Source organism: Eurypyga helias, unplaced genomic scaffold, assembly GCF_000690775.1.
Source record: "Eurypyga helias isolate BGI_N326 unplaced genomic scaffold, ASM69077v1 scaffold5054, whole genome shotgun sequence".
NCBI lineage: Eukaryota > Metazoa > Chordata > Aves > Eurypygiformes > Eurypygidae > Eurypyga > Eurypyga helias.
The window spans coordinates 19,104-37,107 of record NW_010248143.1 but is presented as its reverse complement, the minus strand read 5'-3'; the positions used below and the strand labels follow the sequence as shown (position 1 = coordinate 37,107).

At 36.3% G+C, this 18,004-nt stretch overlaps 1 protein-coding gene across 2 annotated transcripts; it reads right to left on the bottom strand.

Annotated features, from left to right (window-relative positions):
* Positions 1–340: 340 nt before the first annotated feature.
* Positions 341–15,649, bottom strand: LOC104509123 (guanylate cyclase soluble subunit alpha-3-like). 2 transcript variants are annotated; one of them, XM_010150960.1, is made up of 8 exons: positions 15,238–15,649; positions 12,274–12,335; positions 10,565–10,623; positions 8,787–9,499; positions 6,798–7,283; positions 6,173–6,316; positions 3,914–4,068; positions 341–1,411 (listed from the first exon to the last, which is right to left on the bottom strand). In XM_010150960.1, the coding sequence occupies exons 1-8, from the start codon at positions 15,484–15,486 to the stop codon at positions 1,210–1,212; spliced, it is 2,070 nt and encodes a 689-aa protein (XP_010149262.1). In that variant the 5' UTR covers positions 15,487–15,649; the 3' UTR covers positions 341–1,209. The 2 variants fall into 2 exon arrangements, with proteins under 2 accessions (XP_010149262.1, XP_010149261.1); XM_010150959.1 differs by having other exon boundaries at positions 12,262–12,335; positions 15,238–15,486.
* Between the last annotated feature and the right edge of the window lie 2,355 nt (positions 15,650–18,004).

The following is an 18,004-nucleotide window of genomic DNA, read 5'->3' as shown; positions in this document are numbered from 1 at the left end:
TTTGGCACGGAGAAATTTCTGTGCAGATGGCTCTTCTGTTAGAGGCAGAATCCTAAACGCAGGACTCGTAACTATTGTGCCAGTTCTAGAGGCAGCCCTGTGAGAGTTCTACACTTGTGTTCCACCATCCACAAGAAAAGCTTGTTCTGTAGTAATATTAATACTTTGCATATGTGTTCAAATGTCTTAAAGCATCTCTGTTCATCGTGGCAACTGTAAAGCAAGTATACCATGGGCATTTGAATAACATGTCGTGCCCACGTTGCTGTCCTTGAACAAGGATCATAGCTTTCAACTGCTGTGCTTCTGTTCCATTTTATACAGTCTGACTGGAATTTCATTTCTAAGCAAACACACCAAAGCATGTTTTATTACAGTTCTTTTAAAACATTTCAAATTTTAATGACAACAAAAAGAAAACATTTATTGCTCTAGTACATAATAGCAAGTAGATATTATTTTTTGTAAAGTATTTTAAAAACCCCAAGAATTAAAATATTGTTTGAGGATTACACAGACTTCAGTATGTGATTATACAGTGTTTTAATCTATATTCATTTTATACACAAAATAAAGTTCATGAAACAGTAAGCAGCAAACTCTGCTATGTATATGTGTATTAGCTACAATTAGCAGCCTGATCCAGAAGATGCTGAGCACCCTTCACACACTGACTCCAGTCAGGATTAGAAGATGGTCAGCAGCTTCTAGGAGGGACCCCAAATGATGCACTGGAAGGAGTATGCGATAGCAATGTCAGTATTTCAATGGATATTTTCTTATGGAGACACTAAGAAAATGTATTTTAATAGTTATTTGTAAGCACCGGCTCACAACACTGCGTGTGGCTGCATCACTTGCACATTACATTTCCTGACCCACTGCATGTACAATACATCTAGAACTCTCAGCACCAAGAGAACTGAGAGTTGTAACGTAGCACTTAGAAATTAACACAGGAAAAATGTAGTTTTTAGTAGCATTTTGACAGTGAAGTTGCAATATTATTTTAGTGACTATGTTCCTTATGCAAAGGAAAAATATAAAGTAGTCAGTGACAGACTTCGTGAAATTTTAATACTGGCTTTCAGGTGTTAACAATCTAAAGTGCTTTCATGTTTCATACATTTTTAAAAATTTTCAATTTATTAAAAAGAAAAAAACCACAAATATTTATAGATTTATTCTATACACTTTTGAATGTACAATTTAGTCTACTCCTGTTTCCTCACCCAAAAAATTGGCATTACCATCTCCCAAATCTCTCTTTTGAAACCAAATCTGTGTGGTTGTTCCTTGAATATAAGCATCCAGAAAATAGCAAATTCCAGGGATATCACTGGGAAAATTTGGTGGAAGTTCTTCTCTTGAGCGAGGTGTGAACAAAAAACCTGGATACTCCTGTAACATCCTAGAACAAAAACAAATCATCTTGATTAAAAATGAAACAGTAACTAATTGTTACGGCAAGTGCAGACATTCAGTAATTCTTCATGTATGGCATGGGAGACTGTACCAGGGCAGAACCTAATTTAATATTTATATGTTATTTACTTAATATATAAAAAAATACTATTTATTTGGTAGCCTTGATAACCCAGTAACTTGTGCACCCGTGCAAACAGGAGTTTTGCCTCTCTTTTTTTGTCTTGTCAATGTTTTACATTGTGCTGTGTTTGTTGTAAATAATTTCAATCATGATTTAGTACTGAAAGCTAGCTCAGATTTGCAAATGAAACTGGCACCATAATTAATGTTTCAACTAAGAAAATATTGAAAAGCTCATTAAGTTTTCAGATCCTCTTATCAGTTCTAATAATTTTGCTTTTTCGCGCATGGGTCCACTAAACCCAGTGGTCTTCCATATCTGAAACACAGATTGCTAATCTGTAGGGATAAATACTGATGACTGGTATCTAAGCTTCCAAACAATTATTGCAATATACAGGGGTTGTGCAAGGTGCCATAATGTTATCAGTGTTCAGAACTGGTGTGGGAATCAAAAAGAAGAAAACACTAAACAAAAAGGAGGTTAACACATCATTCACTCAGGGAAAAAAAAAACACATGCCACAGCAATAATAACAATAGTTTACCCTTTAACCAAACTGCCTATTTTCTAGGCACTCAAAGAATTTTTTTTTTTTTTCAGTAGGACACTCATTTCATATATTTTCTTGAGATGAATACACAGCCTTGCAGAATCTACTTATGCCACAAGATACAGGCAAATCTTGTGTAGAAAAAGTGACTAATGATTTTAGAAAAGATGGAAGCCAATATCATTCAAAATGGTTTTCCTTATAGATACGGAAAAAAAATCCTGTGCCAAAGTCTCTGTCTGACATTGGCCAAAACACCTTGCCACAAGGTGTCCTAATCACATACATGGCAGTGATTAGGAACAACTGACTGTCCAGGCTATAGTGAGGATAGCAGAGTTTCCTAAAAAGGAAAAAATAATTGATATCCATATTTCTGGTTATTTTACCCAGCCAGCAATATAACTTTCTACTAGTGTATTCACTCACTACAGTTCGTTTTATAAAACTTTTGGCCACTCCAGAGAAACAATAATCTCTATCAGCTCAGTGGCATACAATTCAGACCTGGATTTGGACTTCAGATGTAGACTGTTGTTTCCATCAAATTCAAAACAGTTTCCTATTATTTTGCCTATAATAGTAAGACACTATTACTTGGCCATGAACATGTTGCAAGGTGATTTTTATGTACAGTTAAACAGATAATATGAAGAGAGTGTTAGGTTCAGAGGACAAAGGAAATACACTGTGTTTCCCATGGGAGAGCCTGCTACCTGTCTGCATAATCATGTAGGACTCATTACTAAAAATGTTGGATCGGAGTACATAAATAGCACAGCCTAAATTCATAGAATCATAGACTCACAGAATGGTTTGGGTTGGAAGGGACCTTAAAGATCATCTAGTTCCAACCCCCCTGCCATGGGCAGGGACACCTTCCACTAGACCAGGTTGCTCTAAGCCACATCCAGCCTGGCCTTGAAGGCAGCCCGGGATGGGTCATCCACAACATCTCTGGGCAACCTGTTCCAGTGCCTCACCACCCTCTTCGTGAAGAACTTCTTCCTGATATCTAATCTAAACCTCCCCGTTTTCAATTTGTACCTGTTACCCCTTGTCCTGTCACTACAGGCCCTTGTAAAAAGTCCCTCTCAGCTTCCTTGTAGGCCCCTTCAGGTACTGGAAGGTGCTATAAGGTCTCCCTGGAGCCTTCTCTTCCCTAGGCTGAACAAGCCCAACTCTCTCAGCTTGTCCCCACAGCAGAGGTGCTCCAGCCCTCTGATGATCTTCGTGGCCTCCTCTAGACTTGCTCCAACTGGTTCCATACAAAAATGTTTAAACTGAGTTGGGATCAAGCATCCTGCATGAACCAAACACTGGTGCGGTTGAGTCACTGCAACCTATTCATTCATATTCCTAAACCAAAAGATGTGTAGGATGAGATTTAACAATTCTTCAGTTAGGTTGTTCTTTTCAAGGGCACCTGCAGCCAGCTTGGCATCCAGTTTATACTGAAAGCTACATAGCTCAAAGAGGAGCCAACTATGTGAGGAAAAAAAAAAAAAAAGAAAAGAAAGAGGTATAGAGATTTGGGCTAAGAAGCAAAATTGGCCCAGACAGTCCATTTATTTTAACTATAACATCTGACAAATAAATATCAGCTGTTCTGTTTCACCCTTTTTCTTGCTGCTGTTGGTTGCATTCTGACTAAAAATAACTATGGTGGATTCATGGCCAGTCAGATAAGAAAGAGAAAAAGAAAAATAAACAGTAGTACTTCAGAGCAGAAAAAAAACAAGAGCAGGAAGATAATGAACTATTACAGTAACTACTTCAGGTGGACATTTTACAGATAAGAAGCACTGTACCTGTAAGTTGTTGGGCTGACATTTATTTTTCTAGGTACACTGCAAGATTCAAACTTATTAGCCAGGGTTACATTATTTCCGAAAAGGCAGTAACGAGGCATTTTAACCCCAACAACTCCAGCAAAGACAGATCCAGAATGAAGGCCAATACGCATCTTTAAATAAAAGACAGAAAACAGTATTATTAAGTAAAATGGTTGAAGTCAGTTTTACAAATTCTTCCTCTGTTTAAAAAATATAAATTAGTAAAGTCACCTTAAAATGTCTGTATTCCGGTCATCACTGCTCATGGAGAGGAAACTAGCTGAAGCTTACCTTGCTATGTATTTATATTAAGTAATCCTTCATCTGATAGGACTGTTATAATGCTGATCTCTATGGCAGTAAATTGATCTAGAAACATCAGCAGGAGTTACTATGACAATTGGATACTTTCCTGGGAGGAATTACATGACCATTGTTGTTAGAATGGTGACAGTTAATGAACAGCACTTGCTTCGCTGTTAAGGTCAGAAGACAAGTCTTAGGGAATAGCACAGACAGCATCTGTACGCTCTAGTTCCAACTGAAGTCTATTGACAATGTTGCACATGCAGTAAATCCCAACCTCAGAGTACAGAATTTTGATAATTATTCAAATTATACAGCTGTTGAAACATTTTGATACCTCTTCTTTGCAATTTAGATTTTTGAGTTTTGCTTGGCTGGTGCTGCTTTCTATCTTCCTTTTTTTTGGGGTTGGGGAGTGGAGACGTGTTCTTCTTCTTATGTGCATTATAAATATATGGACATATTTTCTTCAGAATAGCACTCTGACACAATAATGGCATGATGTTGGGAAGCTTGTGTATCTACTATGTGTGCAGCTCTTTACATATCAAGAGAATATCATGAAGCAATCACAATTACTAATTTTGAGTGGAAAAGCAGAACAGCCTGCAGCAAAAATATATACATTGAATTACCAGTCTGATTTACAGTAAGCAGTTTGCAGTCACACCTTTTTCTTTGACAATTCATACACAAAATGACAGTAGACTGTGTGACAGATCTGCTGCCTTGCAAAACAGCCAATGCTTTCCTGAAGCATTTAATTAAAATAGATGCATGCTTTAATTAAAAATAGAAAGATTCAATTTTCTTCTAAAAAGCTTCTACTAAGTACCTATAAATATTTTTCTCCCGATTTTAAAGTCACTTTTAAAAATGTAATAGGATTTCACATTCAAAATTACAGAGGTAGCATTTGCTTGGAAATTATAAACATATTATAATATTTTCAAGATGTTTCCATATTTTTTCAAGGTAATTTAAATTGATATTGTGAAATACAAAAAAAAGGGTATTTATTTATAATATAATACTGCTGTTTTCTGTGATAAATGTGGAGCATGTAATACTCTTAATAATGATTTTCTTTGTCTCGGAAAACAAATATTCCTTAATCTAAAATCAAAGAAACCTGAAGTTTTCTGAAGAAACAAATGAACAGATAGAAGACATAATGAACAGAGACACTGTTATTAAAAATAATAGGTCCCAATTCCAGGGCATTTGAACTTAGTAGAAGGTCTGCATCATTTGTCATGCAGCCAGACCCTTCTCTTTTTTCTCCTGTGAGAGGTAAACCCACATGAAAAGTTCCATACATATATAAGTTCTCATTGAAAGGCAGCCATAAATATAACTACCGCTGAATGTAAGGGTTGCTTTGACAGCATTAACACCATTTTTTTTGTTCAGTATCTGTCTGTAAAACAAGAACAGTAATAGAATTCTTTTAAGATGTGTGGATTACTGCAATCAGAACATGTCTTTTATGATTCTTATTTATAACTGTTGCCTCAAAAGACTTGGATGTTCTCATTAGGTCTAATTTTGAGAGAGGATTAGTCTCCTCATTAGAAAACAGCAGCAGAATGCTCCGTGCCACTGACAAATGTATTGCTACTGAGTCAAAAACAGCGGCATGTCAGTGTGCACCAATTGATTTCACTGCATTTAAGTATTTTGGTTTAATTTTCAGATCTCTGTTTCATCTTCACCTCTCCACAAAACTCTTCATTCTAGTTCTAAAACTAAAACTCTCATTTTAGTTCTAACTAAAAAGGTCAGCCTCTCCAGCCATACCCACTGGATTCCCCAACTTGTCTGAATTAATACAATGGTGTGAAGTTTCCTTGAGACAAAACCCCCCAAAGCAACTATACAAACAAAAATGCCCACTTTAACCATATAAAATACAGTAAAATATATGACCTTGATAGGCTCTCCATGGGGAGACACCACCTCATCTGACAGCTCCATCATCTTCAGGGCCATCAATGCTATTTGAACAGCATGAGTTTCACTTTCTTTGTGTAAACCTCCAGCGACACAGTAGGCATCTCCTATAGTCTCAACCTAAAACAAGCATATTTGTTCCTTAGTATTACACTGTTTGACATATAAAAGAATAGTCTGTGGCTTCAGTAAGAACTGTACCTACATATTGACTGAGTCTTATTTGTCCTGCTAAATTATTTAAGTCCTGAGCAAATCCTGTAGTGCCATTCAGAAGGAAAAAATTAATAACTTGCATCTATTGCTGGTCATGATGCTAAATACTTTTCCTTGCTCCCCTGCTGTCAGACATCCATAGCTACATTAAACATCCAGATTTACATCACTGTTATTGAAATTATTTTTTAAAATTAACTCTTCATGGGTTTCTCTCCTGGTTCCACGAACAGCTGATTCTGTTTTGTGATTTATCTTAATATGTCTTTATTATAATGAAGGTTTAAGGCAACATAATTTTTGGACTTTTATTATCCTATGTCCCATTTAGTCTTCATTTCCTTTCCTGCCCCAGAACCCCACAGAAATGTAGTAAATTGTGTACCTTGTAGACATCTAGCTCTCCACATTGGTAATCAAAGCGAGTATAAAGCTCATTAAGCATGGTGATAACCTGCATAGGTGAGCATTGGGAACAGATGGCAGTGAATCCAACAATGTCAGAGAAAAGCATTGTGACATCATTAAATTTCTTGGCTTGCACAACTTGTCCCTGCCACAGCTGCTGAGCAACCTCTCCAGGGAAAATTGAAAACAGAAGATCTACGGTCTTCTTCTTTTCTTCTTCAAGTGCTTGATGGGCCTGCTCAAGGGTGGCTTTTAGCTTTCCTAACCTCTTCTTCAGTCCATCCTGAGCTCTGGCCTGCTCTCCTATCAGAACAACATCTCTCAATGCATTATGAATTGGAATATCTGAGAGGTACAATCCACGTCCTGTAAAATCTTCTAGTCTGTCCACACAAGGAGATCCCAAGAATAGGATGGCACTGGATTCCAAAATATAGATCATTTGGCCTTTAAGATCCATTACCTGAAACAGTTAAAGAAATAAGAATTCACGCAAAACATGCATGGCAATGATTTACAAGCAAGAAGATTTAGAGGAAATACATTTTGCTGAAAGGTAGGAAAATCAGACTAGTCCATAGTCCTTACAATTTCGTTTAGTTGCTGAAGAGAAAGCATAGTGTGCTGAATCAGAGCCACTGAGTTTATTTTGCTTGAGCCTTCCGGAGCGAAAGTTCGACCACAACTTAAGAATAAACACCTAATTATGTTTGGGTATCAGCATCAGTTTTAGCTTAGGAAGAAGTGAAAAAACCAAAAAGAAGAAACTTGTGCATTTTCATCTGTTGATAAAACATTACTGACTACAGTAGCCTATGAATTTCTGCCAATAACTCTAGTGTTCAGTTCATGTACCACTTTCCTTGTAGGTTAAAGAGAGAAAATCTGCTTCAATTTTATCATAGGATGTTCAATACTCACTGTAATTTAAAAGTAAAGGCACAAATGGCAGAAATATCCCATTTTAATGATCTAAAAAAGCAAATATTTTGTATAACGTGTTTTTATGTCCTATCCATATTCAGTTGTGTAATGTGCAAGGTACTGCAGAGCTCTGCTTAACACTGCTTTGAAAGAAGAGTTTTTGAAGAAAACCTGTTAGTTGCTAATGGACATTTGCATATGTAAGTAGATGCAAAAGTAAAGCAGAGTCTACTAGCCCTTGTAATCATTCGACTGTTGCTTAGTGCAGAAATGGATCCAAGGTGAAATAGCTAAGCAGTGCTACTTTTTTCCCCACTTCATTAGTAACTGGGTGAAACATTTATTACTTTTCTTCATTTAAGTTCTTGGAGTGTTTAGTCTCAACTTGTAATTCATCCTGGAGTGCCTCAGGTGTATATAAACTGGAATTCAGCTGGGGCAGTGATGAATAACAGCAGTCATTGAATATTCAATGTTTTTTACTGTCCCAGGTCATTCGCCACAGACCCAGCTTCAGCAAAGATACTATATAATCCCATCAGCTGAAACTAAGTGGGACCTCTGGTGATTGGGCATCAGAATATAAAATATGCCAAAATACCAAAGGTACCATAGTCTGAATGAGCACAGGAAATTCCTGCTTCTTTCCCCAAATCCTAGAGCTGCTGTTTCCAGATGACTGAGAGGTACTTTGGTAAAGCTTTCACTGCCACTGTCTTTGTGTTAGAGATGCCATTATTCTCAGCAGCATGGCATGTCATTGGTTTTATCTCAATTTACTGACTTTATATTTCAAATTTTTATTAATAAAATCAAGTTAATAGTCAGATTTTACTTGTGTAAAAGTCCTAAAGCAGAGTGTTGACTGAATATTGATTTCAGAATCTGAATTACATTAGAGCGACCTCAATAAATCGTTATTATTCAGTTGTATTAGAAGTTGAGAGGTAGACAACACAAAGTGCACCATATTTTTGTGGCTATTTTAACTCTGAAAAAAAATAATTCCTCACAGAACTTCAAGTTATAAAAAGCCTCTTACCATGGATGATTTCATATCAGTATTATCCCATCTTCTGACTCGGACAGTAAACTGCATATTTAGCATTGTCATTATTCCACTAAAAGTACAGTTTACTTTGGGGGTAAGAATTTCAAAATACTCTTCAAAATTGGGCTTAGCTTGAAATTCTCTCCTGGTCAAAAGTCTTCTTATCCCATTTCCAATTTGAAGAACTGACATATCCTTGTCAAACATAAAATGAAATGGGAAAGTCTTACAGAACATAGAGGCAGGAATCACAAGTGACGACTGTGGTTTACATGGAGATAAGGAAGGTTTTGCACTTTTGACCTGTATAGAGTACAGCAAATAAGGCTGATTAGCAAACTCAGTGCAGTCATTATTATGGAAACAAGGAGGCATGAGCATCACTTCCACCTCAGTTTCATACAAAATATGAGCTGCTGCTTTAATAATACCAGACAGAATAAGACTCGTGATTTTCTTAGGAAAGAAATAATACACATTTAAGAAGTCCTGATCTTTCTCCAGGCATAATATGGAGGCATCTTCAAGTCTGTCCTTTTTTCCTGCTTCTTGGCTGTGGCCACTCTGCTTCAGCAGAGTAGTGAAACTGTTCAAGAAGTCCTTAAGCGTTCCTCCAATAACCCCTAATATGTGTTCATCCTCTTCATAGCATATTTTGAATAGCTCTTCACCAAGAGATTCCTGTAGAGACTCCACGGGAACACCTGCATGGAACCACGTTTTAGTCAGAACTGCACTCATCACGCCCAGTCTCAGGCTAACCTCGACTTTCTTTCACCCTAGACCAAATCAAATTAGCAGTATCCTTCCCTTCTCCAGGACTGACACCTGAGAGCCCTCTCATTTAGTAGTCCTGCTGTAAACAGAGACCTACTCGTCATGCCTGGAAAACAGGGAGACAATGGGCTCTAGTTTGAAAAGATCCAAGACTCGGTGATCTTTGTGGAGATGTAGACAGAAGGAATGCACATTTTGGCACAGGATTTAGCCCAATTCCCTCAACTTGATATGAAGAAATAAAGTAAGAATTAAGAAGCTTTAAGAATACAAAGTAAGAATAAAACAGGATCTGTCCACACATGCAAATATAAGTACTATGCCTGATCCAGTAAATTAAATGACCCTCAACTATCCCAGGGTCACTGAGGCCAACTGGCACAGAACAGCTCACATCTTTCCTAGTAAATTTGTTTTAACAGAATAGCTGCATGCAGACTGACTGTTGGGAATGTTCCAACTCCCCAGCTGTTACTGGGAATCATTTGGAAAAGTGTTATCTGTCACAGGCCAACTGTATGCCAGGACCAGCTTAACAGTTTAAGTGTGCAGAAGATAATGTTTTGGTTCCTGGAAATGTTAATTTACTGTTACAGATGTAGCCAGAGATTTCCATATTGCTAATTACAGCAGTTGTTTCTGACAGACTAGAGTCCTTCAGAAGATGAAAAGAATCAATCAAACAGTTTTCATGAGTAAAAAACTGTAACTTATAACTGAATGTTCATTACAACTCCCTCCAGATGTTGGATCTTAGAGGTGGGTGGTTCTATGACAGCTCAGACTTGAGAAACTCATCTCTAGCTCAAATTTTGACACTCTGAACTGTTAGTTGCAATTCTTAGTCACAATTTAGTCTCTGTGTTATCAGCATCACTGCAGCCCTTCCCATGGAGGAAATTATTTCTTAGTAAGAAGATTAATGTATACATACTTATTTTAAATATGATCTATATATTGTATATATCTATTATTAAACAGGTTTACATTACCTGCTGAATTAGCATGATCACTGAGTATTTTTTCAAAATCTTCTCTATCCCCAGTTTTCCTGTAAAGATCATAAAAATATAAATAAACCCCCTGAAAAATCAAGATAAACATGGCAAAAATAGTAACTAACAGAAGTTACCTATCCTGTCCTTAATGTGTACAGACCAACTTTTGCTCAAATTGGCAGGTTTTCATTAATTCAAAATGGGGTTTTGGTAGGATCTTAGATTATCCTGTGCATTTGTGATAAATTAAAGGTTTAGTGGTCTGAGCTCAGATTATGGATTGAGGCCAAATGCTATAGACTGTCATTGATTAAAAACTCTTAGGTTGTAACCATCTTGGGTTTTGTTTGATTTGGGTTTTTTGCTTGAAGGCATAACTATATTTCATAAGGTATTGTAGAATATAATTGGAATTTATATTCAAGCATATATTGGAATTACATTGCATTAAATTCAGAAGCAGTGAGAAGGTGTTTTCTGTTTTGAGAGGAAATATGAATGACAACTATTCACTTCAAAATTACTTGTTCATTGGTAATAATCCAGATTCTGTGACACAAAACTGCAGCCCTCTGGGTTCTCTGAGGTCAATAAATGGCAACCTGAATGTCAGATCCAAAATGATGAGAAGGACACGTAGCTTAGATTAACCTCCATATATAAATAAGCTTTTGATACATGCTTCCTTAATTTCTTCACTTGAAATATCTCAGATACATTTATATGCAAAAGCAATGCCAACATCTAGATCTGTTTTATATTTGCATTATTACATCTTTCAGAATGGCATAACAATTTTTTTGCTTCAGTCTAATGCTCCAAGAATCAACACATAATTAAAGATAGGGAAAATAGTCGTATCAGGAAGACAGTCAGCAATTGCAGTGCACATCTGACTGCTATCTTTGGTTCAGTCATTGCATGTAAAGCGCTTTGAAAATTTCAAGTATAATTTAAAAGATACATTGCAATTTTCTATTCTTATCATGGTGAGCAACACTGTGGTTTCCAACTTCATTATTTTGCTCTGCTTCTGAAAGCAGATTTAAACAGAGGGGCTTATATTTTCAGATGCATTCAATAAATTGAATCCTTAATGTATAATGAGATGCTAAGTAATTCTCACTCTCTCTAAGTCTAAAATGATTAATATTAGATTAGTACTAAGGAGTGATGAAAATCAAGCTGAGTTCATCGGAAACAGAAAACAAGCAAACTGAGCCCAATGAAAACATGCATGTTGGTAGCTGTAGCATATGATTGTTCACTGTCTCAGAAGCCAACTTTATTTTTGTGTATTACTAATTGTTTGCATTTAAATTATTTTTTTTTCCTGGGATCTTAGAAACACTGAGCTGGATCCATATACAACCACATGTACCTTCCCATCTATGCCTGAGTAGGCTCTGAGTTCCTGCAAAACACTTGCTCATTTTAAACTGAAGTTGCCCTTGCCTGTTTCCCTGCACAAATGGCTACATTTGCCCATTAGGTCAACTTTGTGAGTGCTTTAAATATTTGTGAATAGTTTAAAATAAACTAAATAATTAATAATTTACATGACATGAAATGTTGCGCATCAGTTTGACAAGATAATTGGAAACAGATTTCAGAAGTCCCGATTCCCAGTCACCACCCTAGTCTTTATGAATTGTCTGCAAAACATTTTTGCAGGGAAGTTAGTTGCAAACCCACATACATACCTGGTTTCTTTTATTCTGTATTTTGCAAGTGTTCTCTGAAGTGCAAGATTTAGCCTTTCAAACTGGGGAAGGAAAAAAAGGAATGTTGATTAAAATGTCATCATTGAAAATATAATAACATTTTTATACAGATAAGAATCACTTCTCTGTCCTTGTGACTAGCATCTTTTTTCGAGCTGTATAGTTGTTAGAAACAGCATGTCATTTCTGTGTTTGGGGTTTAGTTTCAGTTGATGTCTTCAGCTCCAGTACCACTATAATTAAGCCCCTTAGTCCACGTGAGCCAATGTTTGTGCCTTTTAAATAAAGTGATGTGCTTTACATCCAAGTTGTCAGATGGCAATAAAGACCATGTTGCTAAGAAATAAGTGACCTGACTTTTTACTATTACGCCCCCCCCCCCACCACAAAAAAAAAAACCCACTCTACCATGGGTGCAAAATATAGAAAAAAATATTTTCAGTTTAAAATATCTTCACCTATCAGAAAAAGCCAGTTATATTCAGCATTATGTCCTGAGTAAAAGATTAAAAAGTGGCTCTTCTACCTAATGACTTTTATTAGAATATTGCAATTTTTTTTTCAAAAGTGTCAAGATTGAAATTGCGAAAGGTTACAGAATTTCAAATGCAGCTGTAAAAGACCAATATAGCATTCTGTGCTTTAGATTACCTCCTTTTCTGTTTTCAAGGCTATAGCATTTCAAGACAATGTTAGAACCATTTATTTTATATTTTTAGAAAAAGACTAATTTTGGCTGTGTATGCTGCGAACCTAAATATCCTCCAGATGAAAATCTAGTCACGGTAGATAACCTTTGTAAAAGGATTTTGTAATAAAAGACCCTTTAGAGTATCATGAAGATTACCTTAATCCTTTCTGTAGTTCCTAATTGCAACAGATACAACACTTTTCAAACATGCATATTTCAAACTCTTGGAGCCAGTAAAGCTGTCTTATGTATGTAGTCTCTGATCATTTGAAATCCAAACATCCCATAAGGAGGGGGTCATAAGGAGGGGGTCATAGGATAGGACTATACTGCCATGATAGAATTTGGCTGTGAGGCTTCCTGTGGTCTGGTTTTACTTTGGTTCTCATGCCCTCAAGAAACCAGTGTTTCCTAATGCATCTTTTACTTCTTGTATTTTCAAAAGGAAAGTTTGCACACCCAAAGAAAATATCCTGTGAAAGAAAAACAATATATTCTGGAGACTTTTTCCAAGCAAAAATCTAAATTGAGTAACTGTTCTACCATGTCCATGAACACAGTGTAAATGACAATTATGTATAAACTGCTACAGTAAGTGGAACACCATCCAATTAATTACTCCCCTCCAAACAATGTTCTCTATATTTCTGCAAATACCCAAAGAAGCAAATAAAACAATCACACGCACTACATTATATCTGAAATTTAATCAAACGTTATTCTGGATGCACTATGTCCCAGACTTCGGCTCACAACTCACTGTTTTCTTGAGTAGTTCATGAATCATTCGGGGTCATGATGTGGCCCCCTGGTTTGGAGTTTCCAATTGGAAAGAAGGTGATGTTAGTTGCTGATGTAAGTAAAGCACTATGAAGTATCTGAGCAAGGAAAAATATGTTTTCCAACAAATAGAACCCTTCTATGGAGAAGCAGGATTGGGAAGATGTTTAGGTCTTGATCCCAAATCAGGATGAGAACACAGTACTATACTTAGACAAAGTTCCAATGAATATGACTTGAATAACTGTAAATAGCAGCAACAATAACCTTGAACTTCAGTAGCTCCTGGGGTACATGGTCATAATATCCTTGACTTTACCAAGCTTTTGTCCCAGCTGATGAACTAGTCCTTCATGATTACATAATATAAAGCGGCATACATTTATACCGCTCTCCAAAGAAAAAAAAAATACTAGTTATTTAATTAAAAATCCCACTAATTATATAGTAGAAAAGTAATGCAGCAATCATGACAGCATAGAAAGGGTGCTTTGCCAGTTATTGAGTTAAAATGCCTTTTCCTTATACCTTTAAAGATCAGTTTAAAGGGATGAATTTCTTCCGTGTAAGTGCAGCAGAGGTAAAAAGGGGCATATCAACAATTGATTATGTGGAGTTTTAGCAAAAGGGTAATAGATGAAGAGCTGCAAAACCAGATCTGCAAATTGATTTAGCAACACTCCAGCACTTTTAGTAAGCTACATGGAATATCCACCTCACAGAATTGTGATTAATTGAGTATACAGAGTTGGCTATTTGCCATTTGTAGTCCCAATATAGACCAGTCAGTTCCTTCACACTTTCCACAGAATTTGAGGGAAGCCCAAGTGTTAAATGTTACGGAGCTGCATTTTTCATGTTCTTTTAACAGAGACTAACCATGGTATTCATCTACACTCAAGCAAATCACTGTGCATCCACTGTAGCTGTTTTCAGTTGAGCTGTGCACAGGCATAAGAATACCTTTTGTGGTAAACACAGACAGTAACGTTTGCAAAAATATTATGGCAGGAGGTTAGCATCATAGCAAATGAAAACAGCTTTTTTTTTTTTTTATGACAATGACTAAAGTACCTAGAAGTATGGATTCAGTTAGGTGAATTGATGAGGTGACCACAAAATTTACATAATTAGGTAACAAGGCAGAGTTTCTCTAATTGTATCTATGTTAAAAAACTGCTACAGAAATATATGGATTTAAAAGCAACAGTTAAAATTATCAGTGGAAGCTTGCAAATACAAGGCAAAAATATAAGAATATAGAGTGGAATGATGGTGTGTACAAAATGGATTGTGGCAAAATTGTACCCAGAAGGAATGGCAGAGGATGAAATGGGGATTTAAACTATGCAGAACTACATAATAACACAAACTCTGAAGTCAAAACATCTTTCTAAAGGCTGGCATAAGATGCTTTTTAATATTTATAACTAAACGCTATTAATTATTATTATGGTGAAGTATCTATTTACCTCAGGAAAGATTAGTTTGCAGATGCTTTCCGTTAACGTGTGCAGGTACACTCTACTTCTGCTCGTTTTCCTTTGTGGCACGTTTCCTTGAGCATCTTTTTCATGGACTTCTTTGCAGATGGGCAGAGCTGCTCTAGAGCTGTTTTCTGTGCAGTCCTTGTCATGTTCCTCATTAATGTGACTTTGAGTCAGTAGGGAGAAAGGACATTCCCCTGTGATCTTCAAGTCTTTCAGTTTTGTACAGAACATACTGTACAAAGTCTCTCTCTTGAGATTAAGAGTACTTGGCTTTGTGTTTAATAGTTCTCTTCTGTTTACTAACAGGAGCAGATGATGCCAGAATAGTAGATAAGGCAACCACTGTGGAAGATTATTGGTAGCTATAAATCACCACAGGAACAAATGTGTGCCCCTACAAAACAAGAGAAAGAAAAAAAAAATTAAAAAGTTTATTTTCTCTAAATGCCCGTGTCGTGCCAGTTTTACCATATGTGCATTAAAATAATGACTTGTCTAGGACCTTGCTCAGGAAAGCACTTCAAGCTCATGTGCCACTTTAAGCATGCAATCCCTACTGAAAGTCGCATGTGTGCTTAAGTTCTTGGCTGCATTGGGGTTCTCGTAATTAAGGCAGAGGAGTTGTTTTATCTGATATATCTTTGGTCACATTGATGGATGAGGCTTCTGAAAGAGTAGAGAGGAGAATTCCAATGAGAAAACCTTTTTAATTCTTCATAAGCAGTTATTAAAAACTACCTGATAGAGCACAGTGAAACTGATTTGTTATGGATACTTAAATCTCAATTTACTTGATGCCCAAGACATTCTTTTTGTGATAGAGAAATATATGACTAAGGTCAGCACGTGCACTTCTGGAACAGCAAACTATCCAAGACATCCAAACCATCCAAGTTAGTGCCTCATGTAAAAGCCACTGACTGGTGACAGCTCACATCATGGGAATTTGACCATATAACTGAAATTGCTTGGAAAGACCAAGGGATTTTTATGCTTTTGAAGGTTGTATCTTTGAAACAACACATTAAAAAAAGAGGACTAAACTTTTCATATTAATAATTGAAGCCTGTTTGTTACATTTATTTCAGTTAGACAATCTGAAAAGGGCCCTTTCCTTAAGGGCATCATTTTCTATTGACTATATCTTATTGAATCAGACCCTCTCATCCTCATAATACTCTAACAAGGTAATCCTTGAGAGCTTTTGAGTACTCTGGAAGAAGCTGAAGTATTATATTTGCCTCTCTGGAGATGCAGTACAATAACTATTTCTTTCAGAGGCTATAATCAGCCTGGGCGCCACAATGCTTATTTCTGCCCCTGAGACACCCACAGGGCTTTTAGGGCCACACAGAAACTGTACCAGGCTTAAAAATAACTAATTCCTTGATACGGGTTATCAGCTGCTTCCTTTGAAAGAGCTGGAATGAATGGCCCAGCAGAGATGTGCTGCAGATCCAGCACAAGCAGCATGGGTGAGAGCAGAAACAAGCAGAAGTTGTTTTGGCTAGACCTGCTGCTGAAAAAAACAAATTTGGCAGAAAAGACCCTTTTAAAGTATGCTGTAATAGTGATGGTGTCAGGCCAGCATCTAGAGGATATCTATCCAAATTATTAAATTAATATTAAATTATTCTCTTAAGAATGCTTTAAATACAATGCTAAGAACAAGAGGCTGAGAAATGTTTACATAACATTCTATATTTCCGATTTCTGTTTTTACATAGAAACTCTTTTGTTTCTACTGCATGGATCCCAGTAATTCTGTATTTTTTATTGCTGAATACTGTTGTGTAGCAAATGAGGCAGTGAAAAATATCAAGCAAGAACCACACTCTCAATGCAAAAACATACATAATACTTATATTTATAATAGTTACAGATATATAAAAGTATTTTTATTCAGGAGTCATTATGTAATTTGTATTACTTTTCTAAAAAAGAAAAGCAGAAAAGAACCACCTCAGACTGATCTGTGTCCTGAAACAAACTTAAAAAAATAGTAACATATATATGTGCACCATTGTAAAAGGATAAAAAAAATTATGGCTTGGATGGATTACATATATATTCAGGTATTCTGCTCTATTTGGGCCTCAAATTTCAAGATAAATCTTGAATTTATAAAATAACACTACTAAATTTTTTTCAACCAAGTACACCAGCATTTTAGAAGAAAAAAATTTCTGAAATATATTTTTGTGAAAAAAAAAATGTCTAAAGAAACAATTAAAACATCTCCCAGTGAATGTCATACTGCATTTATATGTGCTGTTATAAACAATAAAAGAAAAAGGTTTCGCTTTCTGTGAAGAATGTAAGACTGAATTAATAGTTACATCAGATATCAACAAATATTTACTGCATTTGCACTAAACTAAGAACAAAGGAAATGAATGACCTTCATCAATTACCAATAGTTCTGATGTATTTTTTTTTCCTGCTGGTGAAACTATTTCTGTGTTTCTAGAAGACAATAATCTGGAATTATTTGGGGTTCACTTCCATGCTAGCATATTGTATTTTAATTAAATTGCATTTGATGTGGGAGGAAAAATTTTTTAGGCAGGTGGAATAAGCTCTGTGAAGGAAGTGATGCCATTACTTTACACCTGGAAAACCTGAGGTCTCCAGAAGCTGCAAAGCAGGAAGGAGAGGTCCCAGAAGATGATCATGGGCCAGAATGGGCACTGATGTGAAGGTCCCTGAGTCAACAAAGCTGCTGGACATGCAGCTGCTGTGTCTGCAG

Bases quoted from the DNA above. Each gene is read 5' to 3' on its own strand.
- LOC104509123 (XM_010150959.1), bottom strand. From the start codon at position 15,486: ATGTTCTGTACAAAACTGAAAGACTTGAAGATCACAGGGGAATGTCCT. The intron at 9,500-10,564 runs GTAATGTAAACC...GGTTCCATGCAG, and splicing joins TGATCATGCTAATTCAGCAG to GTGTTCCCGTGGAGTCTCTA. The intron at 6,317-6,797 runs GTACACAATTTA...TGCTTGTTTTAG, and splicing joins GAGAGCTAGATGTCTACAAG to GTTGAGACTATAGGAGATGC.